The sequence below is a fragment of the Chroicocephalus ridibundus genome, chromosome 1 (assembly GCF_963924245.1).
Source record: "Chroicocephalus ridibundus chromosome 1, bChrRid1.1, whole genome shotgun sequence".
Lineage (NCBI taxonomy): Eukaryota > Metazoa > Chordata > Aves > Charadriiformes > Laridae > Chroicocephalus > Chroicocephalus ridibundus.
In genome coordinates, this window is record NC_086284.1 from 153,846,912 (window position 1) to 153,874,235 (window position 27,324).

The 27,324-nt window shown below is 42.3% G+C and overlaps 2 protein-coding genes across 4 annotated transcripts in view; one reads left to right on the plus strand and one right to left on the minus strand.

Moving 5' to 3' along the window:
• Window positions 1-152: 152 nt before the first annotated feature.
• CCDC77 (coiled-coil domain containing 77) lies at window positions 153-18,493 on the minus strand. The gene is made up of 11 exons (XM_063318827.1): window positions 18,142-18,493; window positions 16,331-16,520; window positions 14,876-15,018; window positions 12,758-12,854; window positions 11,368-11,434; window positions 10,532-10,626; window positions 9,107-9,255; window positions 8,513-8,756; window positions 7,513-7,638; window positions 7,275-7,427; window positions 153-5,493 (listed from the first exon to the last, which is right to left on the minus strand). The coding sequence occupies exons 1-11, from the start codon at window positions 18,186-18,188 to the stop codon at window positions 5,347-5,349; spliced, it is 1,458 nt and encodes a 485-aa protein (XP_063174897.1). The 5' UTR covers window positions 18,189-18,493; the 3' UTR covers window positions 153-5,346.
• A 2,273-nt stretch (window positions 18,494-20,766) lies between these two features.
• Window positions 20,767-27,324, plus strand: part of KDM5A (lysine demethylase 5A) — a 52,826-nt gene continuing 46,268 nt past the window's right edge. Inside the window, exons 1-3 of one of the 3 annotated variants that reach the window (XM_063318857.1) lie at window positions 20,767-21,389; window positions 23,303-23,380; window positions 24,419-24,541. In XM_063318857.1, the coding sequence (XP_063174927.1) occupies window positions 21,225-21,389; window positions 23,303-23,380; window positions 24,419-24,541 (366 nt within the window). In that variant the 5' untranslated portion in view covers window positions 20,767-21,224. The remainder of the gene's footprint in view (window positions 21,390-23,302; window positions 23,381-24,418; window positions 24,542-27,324) is intronic. The other 2 variants (XM_063318849.1, XM_063318840.1) reach the window with 2 other exon arrangements.

A 27,324-nucleotide genomic window follows, 5' to 3' on the forward strand; every position in this document is an offset into this window, starting at 1 on the left:
TTACTTGAAGGGCAGCCACTCTTAACTCATAATCAAAGACGCCCTTTCTCCAAACAGTTAATTTGGTGCTAAATGGGAAATACCAGAATTCCATCTGATTCTTCTCAAATACTTCAGTCATAGCAGAAATGTTTCCTGCCAGTGGGTTAAATTCCAGTTACCTCCGATGGCCTGTTATCAGACAAAGTCCTAAACTTTTGAGGCAACATAAGAATTGAAACAAACGTTGTTCTTTGTGCCTAAGTCCTGTGAATACAGCAGCCAAAAGGAATCATTGCAGCTTTCACCTCTCACGCCTTCTACACTACAGCCAAGTTCGCTTTGGTACATAATCCCAGCCCATATGCTAAAAAAATGCATATACTTCTACAGCTAGACTCGCAAATTTAAGAATAACTGTTTAGGGGGTAAAGGGGATATTTTTTAAAAATCAAAGCAAGTTGGGAATATAAAAGCAAAATATTGCAGAAAAAATAGAAAGAATAGAATATTTCAGTTGGAAGGGAACTACAATGATCATCTAGTCCAACTGTCTGACCAAGTTAAAGGAGGTTGTCAAGGGCATTGTCCAAATGCCTCTTAAAACACTGGCAGGCTTGGGGTGTTGACCATTTCTCTGGGAAGCCTGTTCCAGTGTTTGACTCCCCACTTGGTAAAGAAATGCTTCCTCGTGTCCAGTCTGAACCTCCCCTGGTGCAGCTTTGAACCATTCCCACACGTCCCACCACTGGGTACTGGGGAGAAGAGCTCAGCACCTCCCTTCACCACTTCTCCTTGGGAAGCTGTAGGGAGCAATGAGGTCACCCCTCAACCTCTTCTCTAAACTAGACAAACCCAAAATCCTCCAGCCGCTAGACATTCCTTCCAGCCCTTTCAGCAGCTTTGTTGCCCTCCTCTGGAGACATTCAAGGACCTTCACATCCTTCTTAAATTGAGGGGCCCAGAGCTGCACACATTACTCCAGGTGAGGTTGCACCAACACTGAATACAGCAGGATAATCCCCTCTCTTGACCAGCTGGCCATGCTGTGTTTGATGCACCCCAGGATGCAGCTTTGCCCTCGAGGCTACCAGGGCACACTGCTGGCTCCTGTTGAGTCTCCTCTCCACCACCATCCCCAGACCCCTTTCTGCAGGGCTGCTCTCCAGCCACTCCTCTCCCAGTTTATACTTGTGCCCAGCATTACTCTGTCCTAGGTGTAGAATCCAGAATTTGAAAAAAAAAAATCTTAAAATGGTCCTTACATAAAATTTGAGCTGTGATACCACTTTGAATAGGGACAAATGAGACATCTTTATTAGCATATTGACTCAGCAGGCACAAATACATTCAAGTGTAGCAGAATTAAATGTGTTTGTGAGCTGTAATTAAAAGTCTGATGACACCGCTTTTCATAAATATGAACAGATTTACCAGAACAAAATACACAGGGATGTTGGTCCCAGCTAGCCTCAAAAAAGTATCTGATTATCAAAGAATTACTTCCTGGCCTACACACAGACATTACAATTCCAGAATATTAGGCTGCCCACAGAGTCCATCCATACCGATAAAATAGGTGTGTTTCTGTACTGGTATTACTACTTATGTAAACAATTTTAAGTACAGCCATTGCATACAAGTATATACTGTACTATTATTTAGATTTATTCTGACGGCTATCATATCTGTGGCTGCTGTTAATCTGCCTTTCTAAGCAGAGTCACAGCATCAATTAATTTGGGAATTACTGCAAGTTGAGGTATAGGAAGATCATGAGGGATTTTTAAATTTTGTTTCAGTTTTTTTACCTTGTGTAACCTTGCTGTCTACGGTGAGCTGACACCGCATATATTATAATTAAGGTAACCACATGAGTGCTGAAAAACTCCTACAAATATTGCATATAAATAAATCATAAGTTTAAAGCCAGAAGGGACCATTAAATGATTTCCTGTTAGTTCACGTCATTATATTTCATTAATTTCTAACGTGTAAAACCCAGTAACTTATTAAAACAAGCCACCTTCACCAGAGCTGCAATCATTTTTTTATTTGAAGACAGAGATGGAAAATCTGTTACCTCCACAAACAGCTTGCTGTAATGAGGGGAAAAAGCCCAATCTTCCTGTTAATAAAATAAAAAAAGAAACAACTAACAAAACTAACACACATTTTTAACTTCAGGTTCAGGCTACTGGTTCTTGTTCTACCTTTCTCTGCTGGGATAGAGAGGCCTTTGGTAGTTTTTCATCTTCAAGATACATGTATATTAATCAGTCTTAATGTAATAAAATATGAGCTGTTGCACAACCTTTTCTTTTCTGCTGAATCATCTGTGGTTCTGTACTTTACCCAATATTTCAACATCCTTTCTGAAATGTATGCGCTCCTTCCTTACCTACACAACAATAAAGTTTTACCCTACTGCTCACTTTTCTCCTATTTACGCAAGAAACATTTTAGTATCTTGGCTCACAATAAGAACATTTGTCCAGTTCTAACCTATAATCCTCTGCAGGATAGTCTCTGTATTCCAAGAATCAGTCATTTTGGAGATCTTTCAAATTCTGTACTCCGACATACAGAATCTGCCATTTAGTTGTATTGAAATGATACAAGTCACATATTACTAACTTAAAATAGCAAAAAAAGCTGATCAGTCTTTGGAGTAAAGGCCATTTTTTGTTTTCTACCCAAAATTTGTTGAAGAAAATTGACTAATATGGGTCTTGGAAACTTTTTCAGGAAACCCTCTTGGAAATACCAATAATTCTTTACAGACATCTTAAAGGGTAGTTGTCAGTGGTAGAAAGCACTTGGCTTTTTAAAGCAATTCTTGGCTTGAAGGTCCTCATTTGTTTTGGCAACACAAAGCAACATTTCACACGATCACATGATGTCACACAGAAAGAGCATGTACAATACTTTGCACTTCCTGGCCTTGGACAAATATTCAAGCTTCCAAATAAAGTGGATTTACAGATCAGCACTACCATAATTTCCCCCACCACCCCTCTCTCCAAATAGGAAGGGTTTGTAGCCTAGTGACAAATGAAGAATAAAGTAAGAATAAAGTTCAAGCTGCACTTTGATTTTGACATACCAGCAGATATATTAGGAATGCTGCCATTTTATTCTGTTCAGTCTTTCACATAATAAGGAATACTGGTAAGGAAGGCAGGAAATTAAACATTTACATCCTTCTTCCCCCAATATTTCCTCCCAGTGTTAACAAACTGAATGTCAAAGCCTACAGTCTTTATCCAGACACTCTTCATGGCTTTCAAGTGAGGAAAAAGTAATTTCACAGACAATTCTTTAGCTTGGAAGAGTTGAAAATAAACAGAAACACATTGATTTCTATAGGTTCAAGAGACCTTTTTGCTAGCGTCCCATCAGCTGAATTTAAGTAGATGGATCTTGCTGAGTAAGTGGCTAATGCTTGACTACGTAGCAATTTTCAGAAGCAGCCTTCCAGGACCTGTGATAACTTTGATATCTTATCTCCAAACCAGTGGCATGTTATTTCACATACAAACTCGCTTTAATTAGCTAGACTTATCTGAGAAAGCACTAGTCAACTAAGAGTGAGACTAATTGATGGACAGCATTATTTAATAACCTTCCTCAACTGTCCACATAGCATCAACATACAAGTTGTTCATGAATCGCGCTCTGAACCAGTTCAGCATTTTCAGCTAAACTAATTAGTGCAACATACTTTAAAACAGCCTCTTGTAAGTTGTAATAGTAGTTCAGCATCTAGGTACAGATTGTCAGCCACCCACACTAAAGTCTGTTTGTGATGAATTTGACCTCGAGAACACATACAAAATAAAAGCCACAGCACAGGACCATAAGGGACAGCGAGTTTGTCACAAAAGAGATACACAATTGAAGTGGGACTTAAGGGTATTTTTCCTCCTGCATTGCTTTAGCTAGTACTGTAAAAGCAATTATTTCTCCAAATCTTGACAGCACAAAACCATCTTTTGCATATCCACCTCTCCCAAACACTGAATGAGGACCTCCATGGCCACTACCACATCCAAAAGAAACTGCTTGCTCTCACACACTAAGTTTTTTTCAATGGGAAAGGGAGTGCTGGTAGCCTATAGGAGTATACTTCAGAAATACATTATTCTGCTTCTGTCACATTTAATGAGGTAGGAAAGGTACAGGAGTAAACAGAGGCACTGAAATCCCTTTTCCAACACAGATCTGCTCTCACTCTACAAGGTGGACAAGATTTGCTGATGCTACAGTAAAAGCATGAATACCTGCAATTATAAACTGGACTGAAGCCAAGTCGTAACCCTTTTCATGATTTCATCTGTTTTCTAGAATTGCGATGTCCTGATGTCTGGTACAAAGATAATTATCACACAGCTAGAGTTATATTTATCATGTAGCAACTAGGCACCCGCTCTTCCACCCCAATTTCAGCTCCAGTTCAGTAGCAACAACTGCTGTAGCAAAAGCTGACCATGATTTGTTGCTACATGACCATGATATTGTTTAAAGCTACAAAGATAGAGAACATGGTGGTTAAGGAAGATACTAGATGCCTTTTATGATGGCCTTCCTCTGTGCGTCAGGATAAACTGCGAAGAAGGGGATGAGACTATGACACTCAGTGTAGTATTTCCTTCCCCCTCAAACATTCAAAACAAGTATAGATGTTGCTGGTAATGGCAGATGAGTTCTATAACAGGCTATCTTTTCCCACCATATTAAATCACTCAGGTTTGTCCCAATTAGCTTAGAACCAAGCAAAGGGAAGTAATTTTAAAATAATTATACTGTCAAAGGGAGAGTCAGACATAATAAAATTTAGTACATACTTTCTATATGTGGTCTTTTTCAAAGAAAATTTCCAGTTACATCCTGAAGTGCCTAAGCACTAAAACAGTAATAATTTAAACCATTTTAAAAGCTGCTTCTCACATAGGAAAAGGTCAGTCAAGCAATTCAGATCCTGAACTAGATCCTTCCATGATTATTAATTTCATTATAACCATGTATGGTTTATAACAAGCTCCAAATAAAGGTGAAGGCCAGTATACACTGACCCGTACCACAGATGTGAAGGTAAGATGTAAGTCATAAGCATATTCCTTATGTATCAGTCATGTATTTTCTATGTCAGTCTTATCAGGTGCCATCTCTCAGCTGAAACAGCAATATAATCTGGCATGTTAGGAGCGGCTCATGAAAAATGTTACGACATTAACTGCAGGTTTCCTCAAGCCTCCTATCACTGGACACCAGGAAACAGACAGGCAGGAGCTGCTCTCACATATGACTACTCCAGCCTAGCAATGTCCCATTCCTAAAACTAGGATGTCAGCTAATACCTCAGCTTCAGCAGACCCGTAGTTCATTCTCTAAGCCATAGATTTTAGCTTTTAAGTTTTTTAGTTCTCCTTGAATTTTACGGGTTAGTCTGTTTCCTTGGCGGACCTCATGTAGAATTGCAAGATCCTGGTCTGGTCCAATATTCAAAGTCACCTAAAAAGGAAAAGAAAAACAGATTTAAGAAAAACAAAGCTATACAGAATACAATTCAGAGTATTATGATGATAATAAGAAGGAGAGACCTCTAAAGGAGACCCTTCATAGCTAGCCAAGAGGACGCTTAAGCTAATATCACTAGGCTAATGGTTGTCACCAACAGAAAGGTGCTCCAGAACCAAAAACAAAGAACAAAGCTTTCATACATTGTGGTTTTATATTACTGGCAGGGAAGAAATCTGGATAGAATATAATCAAGTTTACCCATAGCCTATTGACTGCTTTCTAATTCCTGTATTATGTAGAGACCCACAAAAAGCGGCAAGTTAAAACATTTAGCAACTAACTTTTATCTAGTTCTAAGTACCTCACCTGATATGATGGCATTTTATCACCTTTTGGTGCTAGAACTAGAGGTGGTTTAAATACTGTGGCCAACCTGCTGCCTTCTGAACTGTGCACGATTCAAGAGCAGTTCAAGTACAACACCTGGTCTCAGGCCATGCCATAGGGCCCATACCGAGCTGAACAAAGTCTGCTGGATAATCAGAATTCCTGATGGCAAGCTAGCCACTGCTGCCATTTCCTGTCACCCTGGAACTGGATAGCATGCCAGCCCAGTCACTTTAAACAGCAGAGCAGCACAGCCTTGGAAGCTGTTCTCCGAGCCCTCTCTTCCATCAACCCTTTCGAGTGTCTTATTGTCATCATGTAGTTCTTGGTCAAAGATTTTAATATGCAAATCAGGAAATTTAGTCATCTGTAGTCATTTTGACCTCAAGTGATACGAAGAATTTAAAGATCACTCTGGAGACTTCTAGCAAGTATTTTGTTCCTCTGCCCTCTTGTGGTTAAAAGTGTGAAGAAATTAAGAATACAATTTTGAGCACACCCACAGTTAGAGAACATACAGTTCTGTAGAAAGATAGGTAGTTTTACCCCCATTCACATATGTTGTTTAGTCCTTAAAGAATAAAGTTTAAAAACTTATAGCCGCTGCCACAAAGACATTTGTCTTTGTGAAGACAAATGCATTAGTCTAAGTAAACTGAACTGTGCACCAGAAGTACAGGAAACAAGTGAATCAGTGGCACTGCCAGACTCCTGAGAGACAGTCAGTTGGACAAAAGCTATGCCTGGATCATCCTGTCAAGCATATCTTAGATAAATACCTCACGCTAAACTCCAAGCAAGGCTGTGGCTTCCCTAAGCTGTTCTGATGTTCATCTACACATCTGGAAACTACTACAGAGTACATAGCTTCAACTTCCAGCCATTGTTTCTGCAGTGATTTTTGCAGAGTTACAAATAAGATATTAACAAAGGAATAAATAGAATATTCACAATATCTAGTAGTCAATAATCTACCTCTTAGTGGAATGAAACCAAACGCTATGGCACACAAAAAAAAAAAACAATCATCATTTTCTTTCCAGGCTATACTTCTGAAACAAACTACTGCTTTACAATTTTGAGACAGCTAAGTGGGCTACAGGCATCGGATAAGAACTTTTCAGAGTTGCAACAAAAATACACAGCTAATGTATAATCAGGACAGTTCCTGGCAAGCTTGATGCCTGACTGATTAACAAAGACAAATCTTTTTTGCTTCATAAAATACATAAGAGGGCAAGTTTTGTCAAATACTAGTATCTAAAGGAGCACTTAGGAAATAAATTATTTCCTAAACTCTAGGGAAATACTGCATTTAAATACTGAGAATACATCTCTATAGGGTAATCCTGTAACAGTCTACCTCAGAAATGCTTAGCTATTACCTTAAAAAGCTGGTTCTCTACATCTTTCAGCTTCTGCCGAAGCTGTTTAATGTCATTCCTGAAGCCTTCCACTTCCATATTACGACGTTTTTCCAAGGCCTCATATCGCTGAGTCATCAGCTTCAGGCGCTTCCCCATCTTTTCTGAGCGTTCCTATGGAGATGAAAACTCAATAGAGTATACAAAATAAAGGCTGCAAGATCATCAGATAGCTAGCAGATGATTACAGACTAATTACCTTAAAGAGCTCTCTGCCAACATCTCCCTCCTCACGAATTCTAGCCAGCTCATTTTCCAGGGTGACACACTGCTCTCTATACATGTTTGATAGGCGTTGTTCCTGCATTAGCTGTTCTTGCAGTGACTAGGACACAGGAGGAACAAAAAGAATCAGCTCAAGAGCCAGTGCTCACAAAATTCACACTGCTCTGGAAAAGCACGTGTGATAGACTGACAATATGACAGGCAAAAAAAAATTAACAACTGGCACTATAGCTAATGAAGTAACTAGGTAAGGACAATATTCTAACACCACTTCCTTTAACAAAACCTTTTAATTAGGTTATCAGTTCTGCATGACTGCTCATCAATCAGTTAAAGAACCCTCTCCTCTTCCCCTTAAAAGTAATATTCAACTAATGCTGTAATTCCCCTTTTCACAGCTGCTTGCCCAGTACTGCATTTCAAAAGCATCTGCATTCAGTGGTAGATAAAAACAACTCCCTATTGCCTGTTTACCCGCTTCAGATCTCCCAACTTCTCACTGGAAGTATACTAGAAGTGGAAGAAAAATCCTGACTACTGTAGAAGAGCTGGGGGACATCAATCGAAAGGACTTATTCTGCCCTGACAGCAGCAAGGAAGATATAGGCACTGAATTCTAAGTCCACTAGCTGAGAGCATTTTTACACTAAAAGAAAGGCATATGCAACAAGCAGGTTAAGAACTGTTGGCCCATATATCACGTGGCTTTGCAGAGTAGGGATTTGTTCTGGGCATAAAAGAACCTGGACAGTGAAGTGCTACCATAAATCCTAACTATACATTTTACCTGAAATTTGCAAGCAATGTTGATTTTGAGGCAGGAGAGGATTTTTCTTTTACATTAGTATCAACCAAAACAATCCAGTACAGCTTTGGAACAGCTGCAAGCTACTGCCTATCTTGGCAAAACCCAGATGCTTGCAATCTTCTAGTCAACAACTGTTAAAGAGCCTCTACCTAGGACAAAAGATTACCTTTATTTCTCTGCTGTGGAGTTTATGAGCCCCATCATCTGCGCGAAGTATCTTCTTGGTGTCTCTCTGCTTCTTCTCTCTCCCTGGCTCCTTGCTGATAATAAGCTGATCCAGATCTTTGTCAAGTTTCCTCAACAGACTGTCCTTCTCTGCCATCCATGCTTTCTCATTAGCTCGGGCATCAAACTTGAGCTGGAGAAAGTCACGGGTACTCTCATATAAGAGATTCTGAGTCTTACGGAGTCTGTAAAAAGGGATTCCAGTGGAGTTAATTAACTTCTTTCCTAGTTCCTCAATTTCCTCAGTCATCATTGCAAGTTAAAAGAAGCATGGAAGAAAGAAATAGGTGCTTTCCTAATGAGTTTAGCTCTTCTCATCTAATGAAAGAAGTAATATTCTTCCAATGTGAAAAAGGATTTTTAATATGTACATTACTCCATTCGTCTCCTTCCACACACACACTACCAAACAGATGGCTGCATAATTTGCTTTTCTGACTGCTGGAGAAAGCAACATACTGAAAGCCAAAACATTTCTTTTGTTCCCCTCTCTTCTCATCTCATGACTATATCACAGTCATTCTCTCACACTCACTTATCTGTTATAGTTTTGATCTTGTCCTGGTCCCTCTGATGCTGGACCTGGGCTTCCTCCATGTGAATCCGCCTGTCCTCTAGTAGTGCCTCAACCTGTTCCTTGGATAATCGTGTCTGTTCTTCTATCTGAGCTTGCAGGGCCTCCACCTGAAGAGGCATACAAAGACATTACTGAATAAGACCTCACAACAGTTCTGCTCCTATCCTTGCAAGTCTCTTTTAAATTCCAAGATTCAGATCAAAGGCTCTACCCAATAATACCTTTGAGACTTCGAATTTCTCAAATTTTTATTTTTGTTTTAATGCTAAGTATTTCAAACAACTAAAACATTTGAAGAAAAAAAAATGCTATAAGCAAGACAGGCATATTATAAGCAGCAACAATAGATAGAAGATATAGGAAAGATTTAAATTGCACATAGAATGTGACAAATCCTGTGGAATATGCAGATACACTTCTGCCCCTATGCTACCACCTTCCAATGAAATGGTGATATAAAAATATCTAAATACTAGGAAGGCAGTAAATCCACGTATCTTGAACAAAAGAAATTACTCAACCAGAATGAATCACTAAATGTAAACAAGATAATAAGCGAAGGAGAGGGATGCAAAGAATCTTGATCTAAGGCACACAGGGAGACAAACTGGAGCAAGTAATTGAAAAATGTCCATCTGGCCTATGTGTAAGAAACTATCTGAAAAAACTTGGTGTGTATTTAGATGGCTTATTTTTATGACAATTTCGTATGATGCTTTTGCTCCAGAGTAAATGTTGTTAGACAGCTAACTGGCCACTAGGTCAGTCACCACTGCTCGTGACCAAAAAAATAAAAATAAATCTATCTGCTATACAAGTCTGCTTTTTAATTTGCTTTTCTTGACTCATGGTTTCTCTTGCTTTCCATAGATCTGGTATCTTCCCCAATGATTCTATACATTTTATCTTTCATTCTGTCATGCTATCTACACCCTATCTTTCACTGAAGTGAGCACTTCATTATACTAGCGCATCTTATTGGGGCTGCCTAATTCCGACTCAGACGCATTACTTTTGTCAGACTTCCACAAAATACCCGACCCTGCAGATCTTCTGTAGGTTTAATGTAAATTGATAGTCACAATCAAATTATGGGAGATAACATCAATTACACTTTCTATATGTAAGGGTAACACATTCCAGCTGACGTTACTGGAACATCTGCTTATGTAAATCTTCCATAATCAGATGCACGTTCTTAAATCTAAGCCTATGTTCATCACAAAGAAACAGCTAAGTAAACTGACAGAAAGTGTAAACCCATAATAAAATGTGGGGACTGATAAAATTGCTATGTCTACATCTTATGTAAGCAAACAGCATATTTATCGTAATTTCCTGGACAGCCAGGAATTATGTCCATCAGTTAGCAAATGTTTTTACCTGAAGCAGGAGTGTTTGATTGTCTCTCCGATATCTCTCAGGACTTTCTGGTTTCTCTCCTTTTGCTGCTGGTTTTGAAGTGCTCCTCTTGGTGCCTATTGCAGAAATTTAACAGAAGTAGAAAAGGGGTTTCCAATCCAGCACCCTTCCAAGGATCAAATGTTGTATGTGCTGACTGGCCTACAAGAACAGGAAAAAGCTTGACAGTGCTACAGTCACAAGGACTTCCAGAAGGAGTAGCTGGATGAAAAGTTTCAGAACTTAGGGTGATTGCGTAACTTTATCCCATGCTATCACACCACAATATTTAGGCAACTTGCTAATCTTTTTGGCATATCTAGAAAGCAATCTTAAATTTTCTTAAATGAATGATGAATAGGCAGGTGACACAGGTGCACAAGCATCTAGCCTTGGATGAGTTTTGAGTTTGTTAGCTAATTTCAGTCAATGTGGAAAAGGCAGTTCTTTCAAAAGAAAAAATCAGTAAGTAGGCACACAGATCCACACCGCTGTCTACGCTAAAGGCAGGCAGAACCCCACACCTTGGAATAGCTGTGGATAAGGGTGCCTGTCCAGTTGGTACCTGTATAGTCCCAGAACAGCCATTCCACAGGCATACCAGCCTCTTCCCTAGTTGAGTGGATGATGGACATGAGAACCAGCTCAAGTTATTTTAAAAGATTTTGAAGGGAAGCCAAGAGTACTGCATGTATGTACACAGGGATACATTTAAGGAATTTAATGAAGGCATACCAAAGTATTCACAGTAAGACAAAAACACACAGAGAAACAAGTATCAATAGCTGAGCTGCTGTTAGATCAGCCTGGTGTAGTACCTGTTGCAGAAGTATCATTTCGTTCATGTGGATCTCTGGATTTAACTGGCCTTTGCAGAACAGTAACCTATAGAAAAAAGATTAAATAGTTCAGCTGAACAGCTGACTTAAAGTTGCAATGGTCAAGAATAAATCTTAAAGAGTAAAGAGAGATATCCAAGAGAACAGTATTACCTTACTTCTACCACAAGACATGGAAGACATTCACAAGTGTAATGTCCACGTTGAAAAATTTCCTTTATCATGGCTGAGTTTTGCCATTTCTCCCTCTTTTTTTTTTTTTTTTGCACCAGAAAAAATGGAAAGTAATCCTGCCCTTGCTGGCTTCATTAGGATGAAAATCAGAACCCTCAGCAGGAAAAGGAGCATTTTGGGAACAGAGAGGAGAAGAGGGAAGGTGAAGATGAGGATTATGTTATTTCCTTCTTACATACTCCTACTTGCCTTAGCAAGACAGAGAAACATGAAGCTTGATTTAACAGCACATTCACTCAAGCTACTGAACAAGCTTGGGATAAAAGCTAACCGATAAAACTACCGAAACAACTCAATTGTTGAGCTGAAACCCACTTAACAGAAACAAAAGGCCATGAGGTTATAACCTCAATGCTTATCTTGAGGTTGATATTATATAATAGGCCTAATTTTAGAGCTACCCTAGGGAATTTTAAAGCTTCTGCAAGATTTTTGAACTGCTTGAGAAGTGCAGAAGAACCACAATGCAGCATATTTAATCCTTTTTCTGCACCTTATTTCCAAGACAAATCCTATATTCCATCATAGTCTCCGTATGTCCGAATCATTCATGACTAAGTAGATTGAACTACACTGTGCTTCATATGCGCTGCCATTTAATCAATTTGACATTACTTCTGAAATATGCGATACAATATTGCCTAGAGAGGATGGCTCTTCTGCAGTCTTCTGCCCAGGAAACTGCTGCAGCAACCTCAACACTGCATTATTCTTTACTGAGGCCTTAAGAAGACAGGCACTCTGAGATAGCTGATCTTCAAACACCACACCTAGTCATTTTCTGCACTTACTTTTTTTTCTTTCTCTCTTTGTGGTGTTCTCTCCAGCTTCTCAATGACCATTTGCCAGATGGCTTCGGACTCCTGTCTGAGATTTAGAAGGCTGATCTGGAGGTATGTTTTGAAGGTAGAAGGGGACTGATGCTAAGAGGACCTACTTCCATTGTGCCTGTTCCTACTTACCTGTCAGCAGCTATACTAAAGCCTGATGTTGCTAAAGAACTACAGATGCCTCCTGCTTTGGGCTCGTTTAGCAACTTCTGACTTGTGGGACAGATCTGGTCTGTGGTCAGCCTTAGGGTACAGGTCTTCATGTTACCATCGAAAGCAGAGTTCTACTGAAAAATGGAACTTGCCTTATGTGGAGGCTCCTTGTGAAAATATGTAACCTCTCCTTTGTCTGTTCCCACTAAAGCCAGGAGATGTTGAATTTTTTTTCTATCCTCCAATTCCCTGGAATTCAAAGAAAGTGGTCAGCACATTGCTATTTTTAAGGAGATCAAGACATTGTGACACGCTGTCCTTCTAGTTTACTCATTAATGCTTACAAGTTTTCCAAAGTGTTACAGTTCTTGAGAATACTGCTTTAAAAACAAACTCCCAAAGACAATACTGATGTTGCCAATATAACAAGAACACCACCAATTCCACTGGCATTGGGGAGCACTTGTCTTTTCAAATATGACAATACTACACAGGCTGATAGAGCAATAGCACATGGTGGCAAAGAGTCTGCATTCCAGAGTTATGAACTACCTAAAATCCTTTCAGATACTTCATTCAACAGATTGTAAGTGCCTGTTGTTCTTAAAGCAAACTAGAGTAAGGGCTGTATTAGACTTTTCATCACACTCGTGAGAAGTGCCAAAGCACACCAACACACATTTTGACGTTAAGTTCTTAAACCTTTAACAAACCAAAACTTTATCACCCACAAATGTTCTGAAAAAGGTTGGGAACCCCTTTACCATTGGCAGCTAGTCTGGTACAGCAGGTTATATTCCAGTTCACCAACTAAATGGCATTAAAAAGTAGCAGCTGTCAACACAATCTCATAGAGTGAAGGGAAACTATTTGCTTTGGTCTGTATTTTCTATTTGTATTTTCTATTTTCTATTTCCTTTGGGAGGAAGTTCTGCCAGGCAGGTGCAAGGTCTGTGCATTGGGTTTGCATGGCAAGGTTTTCGTAGCTGGGGGGATACAGGTGTGGCTTCTGTGAGAAGATGCCAGAAGCTTCCCCCATGTCCAATAAAGCCAATGCCAGATAGCCCCAAGACAGACCCACTACTGGCCAAGGCCAAGCCAGTGACAGTGGTACCACCTCTGTGATAACATTTAAGAAGAGGGGGGGGAAACTGCTGCACAGCAGCAGCTGGAAGAGAGAAGAGTGAGAACATGTGAGAGAAACAGCCCTGCAGACACCAAGGCCAGTGAAGAAGCGGGAGGAGGTGCTCCAGGCACCAGAGCAGAGATTCCCATGAAGACCATGGTTAGGCAGGCTGTCCCCCTGCAGCCCATGGAGGTCCACAGTGGAGCAAATATCCACCTGCAGTGGAAGACCCCACACAGGAGCAAGTGGATGAGCCCAAAGGAGCAGGCTCCTGGCAGGACCTGTGGACCCATGGGAAGAGAGGAGCCCATGCTGGAGCAGGTTTGCTAGCAGGACTTGTGACCCTGGGAGGGACCCATGCTGGAGCTGTCTCTTCATGAAGAACTGTACCCTGTGGAAAGGACCAACACTGGAGCAGTTCATGAAGAACTGCAGCCTGTGGGAAGGACTCACATTGGAGAAGTTCGTGGAGGACTGTCTCCCATGGGTGGGACCCCACACTGGAGCAGGGGAAGACAGCTGGGAGGAAGGAGCTGCAAAAACAATATGTGATGAAGTGACCACAAGCCCCATTCCTCATCCCCCGGCACTGCTCAGGGGAAGGAGGCAGAGAAATTGGGAGTGAAGTTGAACGTGGGAATAAGGGAGGGGTGGGGGAAGGCATCTTAGTATTTAATTTCTCATTATCCTACTCTGATTTGACTTTTACTGTCTTGATTTCTCCCTGTCTTTATCTTGACCAATGAACCTTTCATCATACTTTTTTCTCCCCCTGTCTGGTTGAGGAGGTGGAGTGATAGAGCACCTTGGTGGGCACTTGGCATCCAGCCAAGGTCCACCCACCACAGTCTGCTTAAATCAGAACCTCCACATTCAAACTGTCAACTCACAATTCAAATCTAAATCTATGTACAACTTCTGCTCTTCCTTCTCCTACTGGAACAGGAGGAATAATAGTAAGTGGAAACTTATTTAGCAGCCCAGTAGATTGTGTTCCACCTCCAAGATTGGTACAATTTCATAGGAGCCCTCCCTAGGAAGTGTTGTGCAATTGCTTCTCTGAAGACTCCAAATCTAGATGAGCACTAGAACATAACGCATGCAATCGCCACTGCCAGTGACCCAGCCCACCACCTAAGCACACCTGATTTTCAGCCGGTCATTCTCTGAGTAAAGACGAAGGACATGTTCCCTCTCCTGGAAGAGGTAGACTTGCATGTCGCTCAAAGCCTTTTGCAACTCTGCAATCTCCTCTTCCCGCTGACACACTTCCTGCTGCAATTTGTGCTAGACAGAGAGAATGAGGTACTTGAAATGATACAGAGCATTGGGTAACACTTACAAGCTTCAAATTGCTTGTGCCCTGAGCCTGTAACTAATTGGTATAGAACAGCTGCCAGTTCAATTATTTTATTTGTTAGAATAAAATAATTGTTAGAATTATTTTATTCTCTTACCAAATTTGACCAGACGAGGGCAGTATTGGAAAAACTGTTAAAAAAAAAAAAAAATGTTTCAACAGGGAGTTCTGAGCCCTGAGAACCACTGTCAGTGTCATACAACAGTCAAATTTAAGGCCTAAGCTAGGGTGTCCAGTTTCCAGTGGTTGCACTGGCAGTCAGAGCAGCACAGGTATGGGGAGTCTGACATCAACAAAAACCTAGCAAAGCCTCTGTAATAGCACTGACGCTTACAAAGAGACTACTGAAGAATAAACATTAAAATATCTGTATGGTTTAGTAGTGAGAAATCTGGCTAGTTACTAAGTTTCATTAATGATTTTCTACTTGGTATGGAAAACTAACAAACCTTTCAGAAAACCATTCCCGTAGAAGAGAAGGCAGTATTTTGGAACCTGCTCCTCTTTTTCCCCCTTATGTTGAAAGTTGTGCACCACGTATTTCCTGAGAGCTTTCGGACTGCTTCAAGCATGGCCAGTACTTGAGGAGGCACCTCAACCACTTCAGAAGTGATCATTCTATTCCCAAAGGGTCATTCACAATTACAAACATGACTGCTAGAGAGACATATGCTGTAAGGCATATCAGAGCACTGAAGTTACAGACATTCTGTAAGATTTCTTCCTCTTAAAAGGCAAAGACTTTTAGGTTTTGGAGTTTCTTTTAAATTCACATTTATTCGCTGTGTAGTACTACTGCTTAATAGCCTATGGCCAAGCTTATGAATTCCATTGCAGTAAATACGAATTATATCTGTACCTCAGAGCTCATTAAATCTGGACAAACATGCACTCACTCTTCACTGTGAGAAACAAGGGAAAGAAGGTGGACCACACTGGAATGGAACATCTAAACTCAGGCTTTAATTAAATAAAAAAAACTCGAAAACAACTCCCTGTGAAGATATAACCAAACTATAAGAATAGAAGAATATCCTACAGGCATGTTTTCCTTTGCTTTGTCAGAGGACAGAAAGCTAGATTTTACAATCAAACCCTGATATCTACTTATTTCTTCTTAGGCTGAGTTCTAACACATTACTGGTAAATCTTAAGACCACCTGTGCTGAGTTTTCAACTGAAGAAAAATACTAAAATTATGTTTGTATAAGGATCAGCATTCAAAAACTCTTTCCTAACCTGCTCATCGTACGTTTCTTTGTATCTCTCCAGCCTTTTTACCAAATCCTCATGTTCCTCATCGAAGTCAGCAATCTTCCTGCGGTAGTATTCTAGCAGCTCCCGGGAAGGGCGGAGAAAGGCCAAACGCTCACTGATTGAAGGGAGTGGAGTAAGGTCCTCCTGACATGGAGACTGAGAACTCGCGTATCTGGAGGAGACATGGCGGGTTGCCAGCCGGGACAGAAACAGTTTCTAATTACGTGTGAGCTTCAGACAATAAAATAAAAAACCTTCTAAAATAGTTAAAAATAAATTTTCAGTTTTAACACAGATTCAATTTTAAACACAGATTGTCTTGTCTGTGCTCTGGGTATTAAACCAGGAGACTGCGGCATTTAGGAGAACCAAAAGCTCTGATGTAGAACAGCTTGCAGGGTTACTATACTGCAGAGATGGGGACAACTGATGGAAAAGGGAGAAATAAAAATGTTATGGAAGACAAGTCTCATACATTATTTGGGGAGAGTGAATGTGAAAGGAAGAGGAGGAACGAAAAGAAAGAGAGAACAAAGCAGACAAAAAAGTCCATTGTTGTGCAATTAGAAGCAGCAGCCACTGCAAGATACACAGGAAAACATAATCTTTGACAGAATCACTTCCTGATACCCAGAGAGAAAAACACTTTCTACAGCACCAGCCACCATAATTTAAGGTGTAGGTCTAGGAGTCTACATGCTTTCCTTTCTTGCGTACTTGATGTTCTTATCTACACAGCTTGTCCACCCTTGATAGTGAAATAGAAGCTTCCAAGTTCTCAAATCTTATGTTGAGGTACTAGATGGAAAGCATGTCAACACCACACAAATCAGGTCAAGAATATGTATGTGTAATTATATATCTGATTTTTATTTTCATAGAATAGTTTGGGTTGGAAGGGACCTTAAAGATCATCTAGTTCCACCCCACCTGCTATGGGCAGGACACCTTCTACCAGACCTGGTTTTTCAAAGCCCCATCCAGCCTGGCCTTGAACACCTCCAGGGATGAGGCCTCCACAACTTCCCTAGGCAAGGTGTTCCAGTATCTCACCACCCTCAGAGTGAAAAATTTCTTCCTCATATCTAATCTAAATTTTAACTAATGTTGACTGAATTCAAACATTTAATCCGCTCAAACGAGCAACAAATTTGCAAATACAGCTGCACACAGAGTTCAAAACTCTCTTGGAGCACTTTTTTTTATTTATGTTGATCTGACAAACACTTTTTTTTTTAAATGATACCTTGAGTAACAGAATTAAAGCTAAGAGGCCTCTTCACTGAAGATCTGCTTAAGAAAAACACAGTCCAGAATCTGATTCTGGAGCCAGTGTCAGAACTTTGATCATAAAATGATCTGGCAGGTGACGCTGAGACAATGGTAACCTTCATGGACTGCTTACCAAAGCTGCTTAGATACAGCCTCAGTGTGCTACATCCATGAAAACATGCCAAGCTTTAACTCTTAGCAGGAAAGTATTAAGTACGCAATAATACGGTTATTTAACATAGGAGGTTTCTCACCAGAAACGCCTTAAACAACACACTTGTAAAAAAACAAGTAACAGCAACAGAAGGAAACAGGTAACAGGCACAAGATGAATACTTTATTACTCAACTGAAGAACAGCAGAAATGGAAAGGCATAAGGATAAGGTAGCACAGCAGGTACAACAGCAGACAATGCAGTGCCTTAAGACCTGGCCACCGGACAAAAAGGGAAGAGCTCGGGGGCCAGAGGCCGTAGAGCAGTTTGGGCAGGGGGTGACCAGGGAGACAGCCCCCACACTACCTTCTGGAGCGAGGGGAGGTCCCCGCAGGGCGGTCCGTCGCGCTCATGGCTCCCCTGCGGAAGGGCCGGGCTCCCCGCGGGCAGGGGACAGAAGCTTCCAGCCGGGGTTCGGCCGGGCTGCTGGCGGAGGTGGCCGGCGGAGACACGGGCTAGGGCGCGCCGCAGGCCGCGCCGGGAACGGCCATCGCCAGGCGGGAAAGCCCCTCACAAGCCCCCCACCAAACGAGCCAGGGACAAGCTCCCGAGGCAGCGCAGGAGGAGACCGGCACCACCTGCATACGGCCAGGGCCGCTGCCGCCTCAAAGCCCTCTACCACGAGGGGCCCCCAACGGCAAAACAACCGCCACAACCGACCCACAGCAACTTAAACGGCGAGACAGCCTGCCGCTCGCCGCCTCCTCCAATCACAGGCAGCCTTCCATGCGGCGCCGACCGCCTCTACCAATCAGCGCTGGCGACACAGGCGGCAGGGCTCCCGCGCCGGCGCCTCTGGGAGTTGTAGTCCTTTGGGGTGGGTGGCCCACTGCGCGTGCGCGGGCGCCGGAGTGGGCGGGGTAGTGGGTGCGCGCGCCGCTGGCAGCGCCGCCGGCCCTCGGTGGGCGGGGGGAGCGGGGTTATTTTGGGGAGAAACGCGGGTTTTTGGGTTAGAAATCCTGTTTTTATGTTGTCAGGGTAAATGCAGGCTGCAAGTGGGGACTGTGTACATCAAGGGCGGCGCAATATCCCACCCAAACGTCCATTTTTTCTGATCAGTTTTCTCAATCAAAGAGAGAAAAGCGTAGGGTAGGTCGGTAAAAGACCGGGTGGGTGTCAAAGTGAAGCTTTTGCATGGATTAGGTGCTTTCCAGCATGGAGTTTTTTCCCTCCTGGCTCAGTCACCGCACATCTTGGAAATGGGGTGCGCTGGCGATCCCGCTGTTGGGCGTAGAACAGGCTGTCCTGGTTTGAGCAACACAGGGCTAATTTATCTTTCAGTAATTTTACTTTTCAGTGAAGTCTCTTCTAATGCTTGGGAAAACTGCACTTTTAGAAAACTCTACCGTCTGATTTTGTGAAAATATTTACTTTGCAGGCAGCTGTGGGATGCGGGTTTCAAGGTCTCAGTGTTTTCGAGGTCGCCAGGCACAGGGATGAGGAGGAGCGAGACCCGGGCACTTGACCCAGGCTGGCCAACAGGCTTATTTCATACCATGAATGTCACATTCAATATAAATTAGAAAGTTTGCTGAGGAGTTCTTTCTCTCCTACGATGGCTGCAATACGGAGAACTTCTTGCCCTGATGCCGGAGCCCTGAGCCCTTCCTTTCCTTCCGAAGCCGCAGCGCTCGCAGTGTCCGACGTTTGCTCTCCACTGCTGGGAGTGCACAGCTTCCTGCTGATAGAGTGGGCAGAGTATAATCCTTGTATATTTTATATTGGTGTTGGATCAATATTGTCTCTTTAGTATTAGTAACCTTAATTATTCAGTCTTATTTTATTAAATTTGCTTATATTTCAACCCTTGGGTTTCCTTGTCTTTTCCCCGATTCCCCTTCCCGGGTAGGAAGGGGTCATCAGGTGATAGAATAATTGCCTAAACGACAATAAATTGTTGTGGGTTCTTCAAACCATAACACACATCCACACATATGTTACGTAGACACATACAGATACATATTACATATACATAATATACACATACATTTCCTTAAAAGAATCTCGTATAGCTCATCAGATGAGAGACACAACCAAATAATAAAAGAAAAATAAAAATAGCAGGAGTACTTAGAAATATAATTTCTAGAGAGCGATAAGGAAACATCTGCAGTACACATGCTTCGTAGTCGTGAAGTACCAGGCATCCATGTCGGAAACGCTTAGAAAAATGTAAGAATATGTTGCGACAACCCAATAATCACTGGCAAACTCCATATTTTATATGACCAGTTTGCATCTTACCTATAACTTTTGTCAAAATTAACCCATTTGCGTCAGAGCCATTTGTTTCCCATATGCCACATGCAGGGGATGCCTCTTCAATCCGGTGGGGGAGCGATGAGGATAAACATCTTGGGTCTGTCTGAAGGAGGTCTCAAAACGCCTCACGGTAGCAGGAAAAATTAACGGAAAATAACTTTTACCCGCCGCCGAAAGGGTGCGTCGGGAATAAACGGGGAAAGTGAGGCGCGGAGCACGGCGAACGCCGAAAGGCAGGCTTCTGGTTAAAAAAAAACAACCCAAACCACGCAGTCTTTAAAAAATATTTATGTCGTAACGCGGTAAAAAGAGGTGCGAAGTGCATCCTACCTTGTGAGTAACTGACATTTTGGCCCTGAGGTAACGGCAGTCCTCGCCCCATCCCTCACAGGCCCCGCCCCCTCCCTCACAGGCCCCGCACCTCCATCACAGGCCCCGCCCCGCGGCAGCTGCCGCGGGGCGGGGCCTGTGATGGAGGTGCGGGGCCTAAGGGAAGGGGGCGTGGCTTAAGCCCCTCCTCCTGACGTCCGGTTCAGACAATGGGCGAACCGGCCCCTTTTCGGCACCGGAAGCGAATGGCTCGAGTTTCGTCGCACATTCCTCCGCGGCGGAAGTGAAGGCGGCCCCGCCCCTCCTCGACTCTCCTCCCCACCCCCGTAAGGGTGGACTGAAGGGCTGACGGTTCTGCCGGTGGAGCGCCGCCCGTGGAGCGGCGGGCCCGGGGTGGCGGGCGTCTGTGAGCCGCCTGGCCGGAAGAGCCGGGGAGGGACTACTTTTTGGGTCGGAAGGCAACAGCGCTTGGCGCTTCCGGGGGGAGGGCTTAGAAGGAGACGCGTAATTTCCGGCGAGCTGGAAAACGAGCGAGAGGGGCTCGGCAGTGGGGGGAGGCAGTCTCGGGGGACGGGACAACAACACTCGGCAACAGCATCAGCCACCGCCCCCGCCGCTCCGTACGGCTTCTGACTTCCACCGGCGCCCGTTCTGCCTGGCAGCCGCCGCTGGAGGATGCGCCTCAGCCGCCGGCCCAGCCCCGCCGGCCGCCCCTGAGGGCCCCCCTGCCGCCGCGGCCCCCGGTGCATTCCCCCTCCCCCATTCCCCCCCGTCGGCGTCGACCACCCCCTGCGGCCATGTCGGGGGGTGGTGGGTCGCGCTATGCGGCCGAGTTCGTCCCCCCGCCCGAGTGCCCCGTGTTCGAGCCCAGCTGGGAGGAGTTCAGCGACCCACTCGGCTTCATCGGCCGCATTCGCGGCCTGGCAGAGAAAACCGGCATCTGCAAGATCCGGCCCCCCAAGGTACCACCCGTCTGGGCTGGGGACACGGCGGGGGGCTGGGATGGGCCCGGCGGGGCCGGCAGGGGCTCGTCGTGTGCCTCGGGCTCTCTGAGGGCTGAGCGGTGGAGGTGGGAAGCGGGGGAGCCCCTTCCCCCCACTCCCGGTGCTGGGGTTTCGTGTGTCGTCGTCCTGTAGGCCTCGGTGTCCGTGCTGGGGGCGCCAGGGGACCTGTATGGTCTTAGACCTCAGAGCTGGCTTTTGTAGAGGTTGCTTCGGAGCAGGTGAGAAACTAGTAGTGCGTGGCGTTGTCCGGGACTTCACTCCCTTTTTACTTTAAAAAAAAAAAAACCACAACAGAAAACAAAAACCCAAGCACAAAAAGCCCACCATCCCGCTTGTGAAAACTGCGAAGGCATTGTAGGTGAAATCGGGTGTGTGTGCTGGGTGGGGAGAGAGGGAGGAGAGAAAGGGTATTTCTTTTTAATAGATCATTGTTTATAAACGTGATCTTTAAACTGTTAGTAGAAGGGTGGCCAACTTGTTTGGGCAGGGGAATTGCGTTTATACGTAGCAGTTTAAAAGGTAGAAGCTTAATCTCTCTGATGACTTGATCATTATTTTAGGATGACTTGCCCTGTGACCTGGTAAACCGTTTAGATGAGAACGTCAGGCAATTTGGCAAAAGGTGGTTAGATCACTTCATAATTAAAGTACAAATAAACTTTAAATATAGTTGTAAAACCAGAGAGTTTAAAACACTGGGAGCGGAAAAAACCTGGAAAGAAAGCGTGTAACTGAGAACAACTTGGATACGGGTTACCGATTGGATTTCGTGATCCTTCCTCTCCTTCTGACCTGTCTGGGTTGCTGGAATCTGTTTAGTTGGTTTAATGACCTGGTGAAAACTTGACCTCCAAGGGGCTGCCCTTTCTAAAATAAGCAGAATGGCTTAGGTTGAGAGGCCACAAGAAACTGATCCAGACACTGTTCATTGAGAATAACTAGAACTTTCCTGGCCACTGAATGCTTTTGTATTTCTCCATGATTGCTTAGCTGTTTGCATTGCAGGGTTTTGCAGGATGCATGCATCAGGTTGATTTGCAACCTGCAATAAGGACTAAATCAGACACTTTATACTGACCTTACTGATTTACAATTCTTTTACATTATTAGAAGCTGTAAATATTTTACAATCGTGCTTGAGGCCTTTATATGCTGCAGCAGTGCAAATAATAAATATTTAGTGTGGCTTGTCCACCTGGAATGGGGTGTCCTTATTCTGTTGTATTTACTGCCAAGTAGACAATCGACTATAACTTATGCTTTCTTTAAAAGTACTAAAAAGCTGAGTTATACTTCTCTTGATGTTATAACACAGTTTTCAGAAATGGGGCTGGGAGACAATTGTGGTTGAACCCACTACTGACTGGATTGAGGAAGTTGTTAATTAAGCTTGCATTTCTGTTAAAGAGCTGGACTCCTGAGTGGTGGTCTCATCTTTATTGAAATGATTGTAGACCAAGATGAAAAAAGTTAGGTGTGTAATAATGTGCTTTATTTGGTGTTTGTCACTGTTGATGGTGAAAATTTTGCAATGTGCAGCATATAGGGAACTTTTAAAAAAGTAAATAAATAACAAACAAAGTATAGGGTATCTCTTATATTTAAACTCCGTGTGAGGTAATGGATACTGAAATGCTTTGAAGCTTATTTTCCTTTATATTTTTAATTCTGTGAGCATATCTTTCTTCAAACTAAAATATTGTGGTAACATTATTTTAAAAGCACAAGAACGTCATAAAATTGGAAAATGATATCACCAGTTGTACTGAGAAACACATTTACTGTTGGGAACTTGTTTAATCAGATGTTGTTAGGGTCTTCTGTTTTGTGCATTTGTTGGAGAAATAAAGTGTCTTTCTGTCTCTGTTTAGGACTGGCAGCCGCCATTTGCGTGTGAAGTACAAAGTTTTCGTTTCACTCCACGAATTCAGCGCCTGAATGAACTGGAGGTGAGCTTTTAACTGTTGACATAATTTTGTGTTTGCACTGAAAGCAGTAGGTCTCCGTGCTTGAGATTTGCATCTTGGCAGGTTTCTAGATGGGGGAGACTTCAGAAACCCATAGACCACATCAATGTTTATTCTTGGCAGTGGCAGAGTTCATATAAAATAACTCTCCATGGCTTTGAGAAAAGTCTGGGTTTTATTTTATTACCCAAAATAACCACAAGAGTTTTTCACATTCAACTGGAAATGTCTTAAATGAATGCCAAGTACCATGTTGTGTAGTAAGAGCAGCCAGTGTCTGGCCTTCAGAGCTCCACAGGCAATTAATTTTTTTTTTCTTAAAATTCCTACTGCTGTTCTGAAGCCCCTGGTTACCCTATACTGTCTTGATAATGTGTTTTAAGGCTTAAAATGAACTGATTTTTTTTATTGGCTTGTTATAGTTGGTTAGTTTTACGATTCAAAAATGTATGGGAGCTTTCTTGACAGCAGTAGGGGTCCCATTCTGTCCTGGTTTTTCCTTTTCTCTACAACATTTTCAAAGCATTGCTCTGTTCATATACCGAAATGTCACGAATCACTTGGCTTGTAAATGGGTCTTCTTATGGAAAGTGATTTGAGTACTCCAAAAATACTCAAAGGAGGAGGTCCTTCTGTATGGTTAAGGCATATATAAAAACTGTTTGTAACTCGCCTCCCCCCCCATGTATATTTTAATAATTGCTTTTGTGTTTCTCCCTGGAATGCTGATTTTTCATAAGTATGTATTTTAGTTTTGAACTAGGAAATTGTTAGGTAGGAGTTTGGTTTATAGGATCTTAAATGCAGAGAGAAAAGCATATACAATTTTCTGGTTGTAAAGATCTTTCTTTTTATCAATATTTCTATTTCTGCTTTTTTTTACATGACTAAGAAATGTCTCACTTGCCAAGTTGCACTTCGAAAATGTAAACCCTGAATATTTGTCATGTTTTTTCTAAGGACTGTAAGGTATTGTCACACTTGTTTTGGGACATACGGGTTTGGTTTTATTGATTGCAGGCAATGACAAGAGTTAAGCTGGACTTCTTGGATCAGTTAGCAAAATTCTGGGAACTCCAAGGATCCAATTTAAAAATCCCTGTGGTGGAGAGAAAAATACTGGATCTCTACGGTCTGAGCAAGGTGAGTAAGCAATTGTAGGCCTTGGTCTGACTGGAACCTCGTTTTTCATTCAAGCTCAAGAAGCCAGCAACAGAGATGGCTTGGTTTACAGCATTAGTCTCATTAATATGGAGATTAAATGAGTGGAAAAAAATTATAGTGAAAGAAAATTTCTAAATTGGATGGTTAAGGCAAACATGTCAAGCACAGTTAAATCAGTTGCCTTTGGTTAGATTCTATGCAGCATGTATTCATTACCTTGTGTACAGCTTGAACATCCTGATGTCACCTGACCACTTGCTTTTTAGTTCTCCTTTTTTACATATGGCAGAGCTGCAGGAATTTGAGGTAGTTTCTCAGAAGGCAGTGGTATACTTGCGTGCAGTTCAGCTCCTGACCTAGCAATTCTGTAATGAATTGTTTTTGTGATTGCTCCTTCCTCTCTCCCAATAGAGGTTCTCCACATGACATAAACGTGGATCTTTGAGAATTTATAATGTTAACTTCTGGAATAATTATTGTAATTTCCAAGACAGGCTACACTTAAGGCCGGCTAGAAATTTATGCTCCTGTAGTTATGTTTGGTGCATTGTTTTTCTAAGTTTGCACATAAATTAAATCTCTGGCATTTGTTTTTGCACTGGCAAAATCTATACCATTATAAACCTACCTGCTAAGGATGGATTGTTAATACAAATTTCTTCTTGCGAAGTAAGGAATTAAGATATGGTAGTTCTAGTGCTTCTAGTTTAGAGCATCTGTTTCCATTCCCCATCAAGGTTTCTTTCTCTTGGATAAGTAAAAATGTTAAGATCTGAATAGATTTTATTTTTAAAGAAATAAGTTATAGTCTGGGACAGGCTGTAAGAGTGGGCTAACAAGAACCTCAATGAAGTTCAACAAGGACAAGTGTAAGGTCTTGCACCTGGGAAAACATAATGCAGGAGTGCAACACAGGCTGGGATCTACCTGTCTGGGGAGCGGCTCAGTGGAAAGGGACCTGGGGGTCCTGGTGGACAACAAGTTCAGTATGAGTGAACAGTGTGCTGCAGTGGCCAAGAAAGCCAGCAGGATGCTGGGCTGCGTCTACAAGGGCATCATCAGCAGAGATAGTCATTATCCCACTTTACTTGGCGCTTGTGAGTCCACACCTGGAATATTGTGCTGAATTTTGGTCCCCACTATACAGAAAAGATATGGATGGCTGGAGGGACTCTAGAGAAGGGCCACAAAGATGATCAAAGGACTGCCGTGCAAGGAAAGACTGAGAGAATCGTGTTTGTTCAGTCTTGAGAAAAGAAGGCTTGGGGAGATGTTATCGCCACATTCTAGTTTTTAAACGGTGGCTACAAAGAAGATGGAGACTCCCTTTTCACAAGGAGTTGCATGGAAAAGGTGAGGGGTAATGGGTACAAGTTACTCCAGGGGAGATTCCAATTGGACACGAGAGGAAGATTTTTCACCATGAGAGCAATCACCCATTGGAATAATCTCCCCAGGGAAGTGGTGCGTTCCCCAACATCAGACACTTTTAAGATTCATCTGGGCAGGGTGCTGGGCCATCTTGTCTAGACTGTGCTTTGGCCAAGAAAGGTTGTACCAGATGATTCTTGAGGTCCTTTCCAATCTGGTATGATATGATTCTTTTTGACAGTCTGGAATTGCTGATAAAATGCAGAGAAAAGCTGATAAAATGTCTTACAGTATTTGTATTTTTTTTATTATTTTGACATCTGTGGTGATTTGCTGGGATATGCAGAATATTACAGTGGTACTGGGAAATATCTGGGTCACTGTTATGAGCTGGAACATTTTAGTTGACTGCAGATAAGCAGGTGTAAGCTTATTGAGTTAGTTAGTGGCCTCCGTAGCCATTGCTTGTGTATAGATAATTTTAGAAATCAATTATTCACGGACAGTTTGAAGATAAGTTGAAATTTAGGAATAGCTTTATTTAAAAAGGCTTTTCTAGTACTTTGCTGTAAATGTGAGAAAAATAATCAACAGTATTATTACTGTTTTCTTTAAGTGCAGCTAACTCTGATTTTAGGAGGAACCAGAATTAACTGTTTTATTTGTCGCTGTCACAATTAGACATTTGAATTTACCTTCAGCCTCAGAAGTAAACTATAAATTTCACTGTAAATACAAAATGTTTTTGCATTGAGGTTTCTAACGATCTGAAGCATTAAGCATGAAATTTAGTCCTCATGTCTAAAGAAACGTAATGCAGAACTACACTGTTGTAGAAATGCTATTAGTCTTACAATAATATAAATGAAATTACAATCCATTTGGGTTTTAAGCTACTTCACAGTGAAACTGTAAAGGGAATGGAAGCAGTGGAAATGTGGCCAGTGTTTCTGAGGAAGCAAGTCATGTGCTGTTAATGATCATTGCTTGGAGGCAAATGGTCTGTCATTTTTCATTCAATGTACGTATTAGTTACTTGTAAGCAATGATAGTTCTGTATATGAGTTACTAGACTGAAACCAATTGAAGTCTGATGTAAGAACTGTGTGGAGTTAATTGAAAGGTAAATTCAGTTTCTCCTCTTTTTACAGTAGTCTCTCTTCCATTCAGGGTTTGAGAGTTTCTGTAACACTGAAGTTGTGAGCTCCAGTGCTCCCTTCTGCCTGGGGTCTGTTAGAATGGGCTTCACTCCTGGCCAGGCTTGTGTTTTGCATCAGAGTACAAGTCTGGTGAGAGTTAACTTTTCAGTTTGTTCTGATGGTGGGGTTTGTATTCTTTCCAACATGTCATAAATCTTAACTGTTGGACTCCTCCTCTCTTGGACAGTACGC

What these genes read in the sequence shown, in the direction of transcription:
- CCDC77 (XM_063318827.1), bottom strand. Translation starts at nt 18,188, where the DNA reads ATGAGCGCGACGGACCGCCCTGCGGGGACCTCCCCTCGCTCCAGAAG. An exon ending in AAGAAACGTACGATGAGCAG is followed by an intron (nt 15,019 to 16,330) that starts GTTAGGAAAGAG and finishes CTCTCTGTCTAG; the next exon opens with CACAAATTGCAGCAGGAAGT. An exon ending in ATCAAAACTATAACAGATAA is followed by an intron (nt 8,757 to 9,106) that starts GTGAGTGTGAGA and finishes CCCTTTTTACAG; the next exon opens with ACTCCGTAAGACTCAGAATC.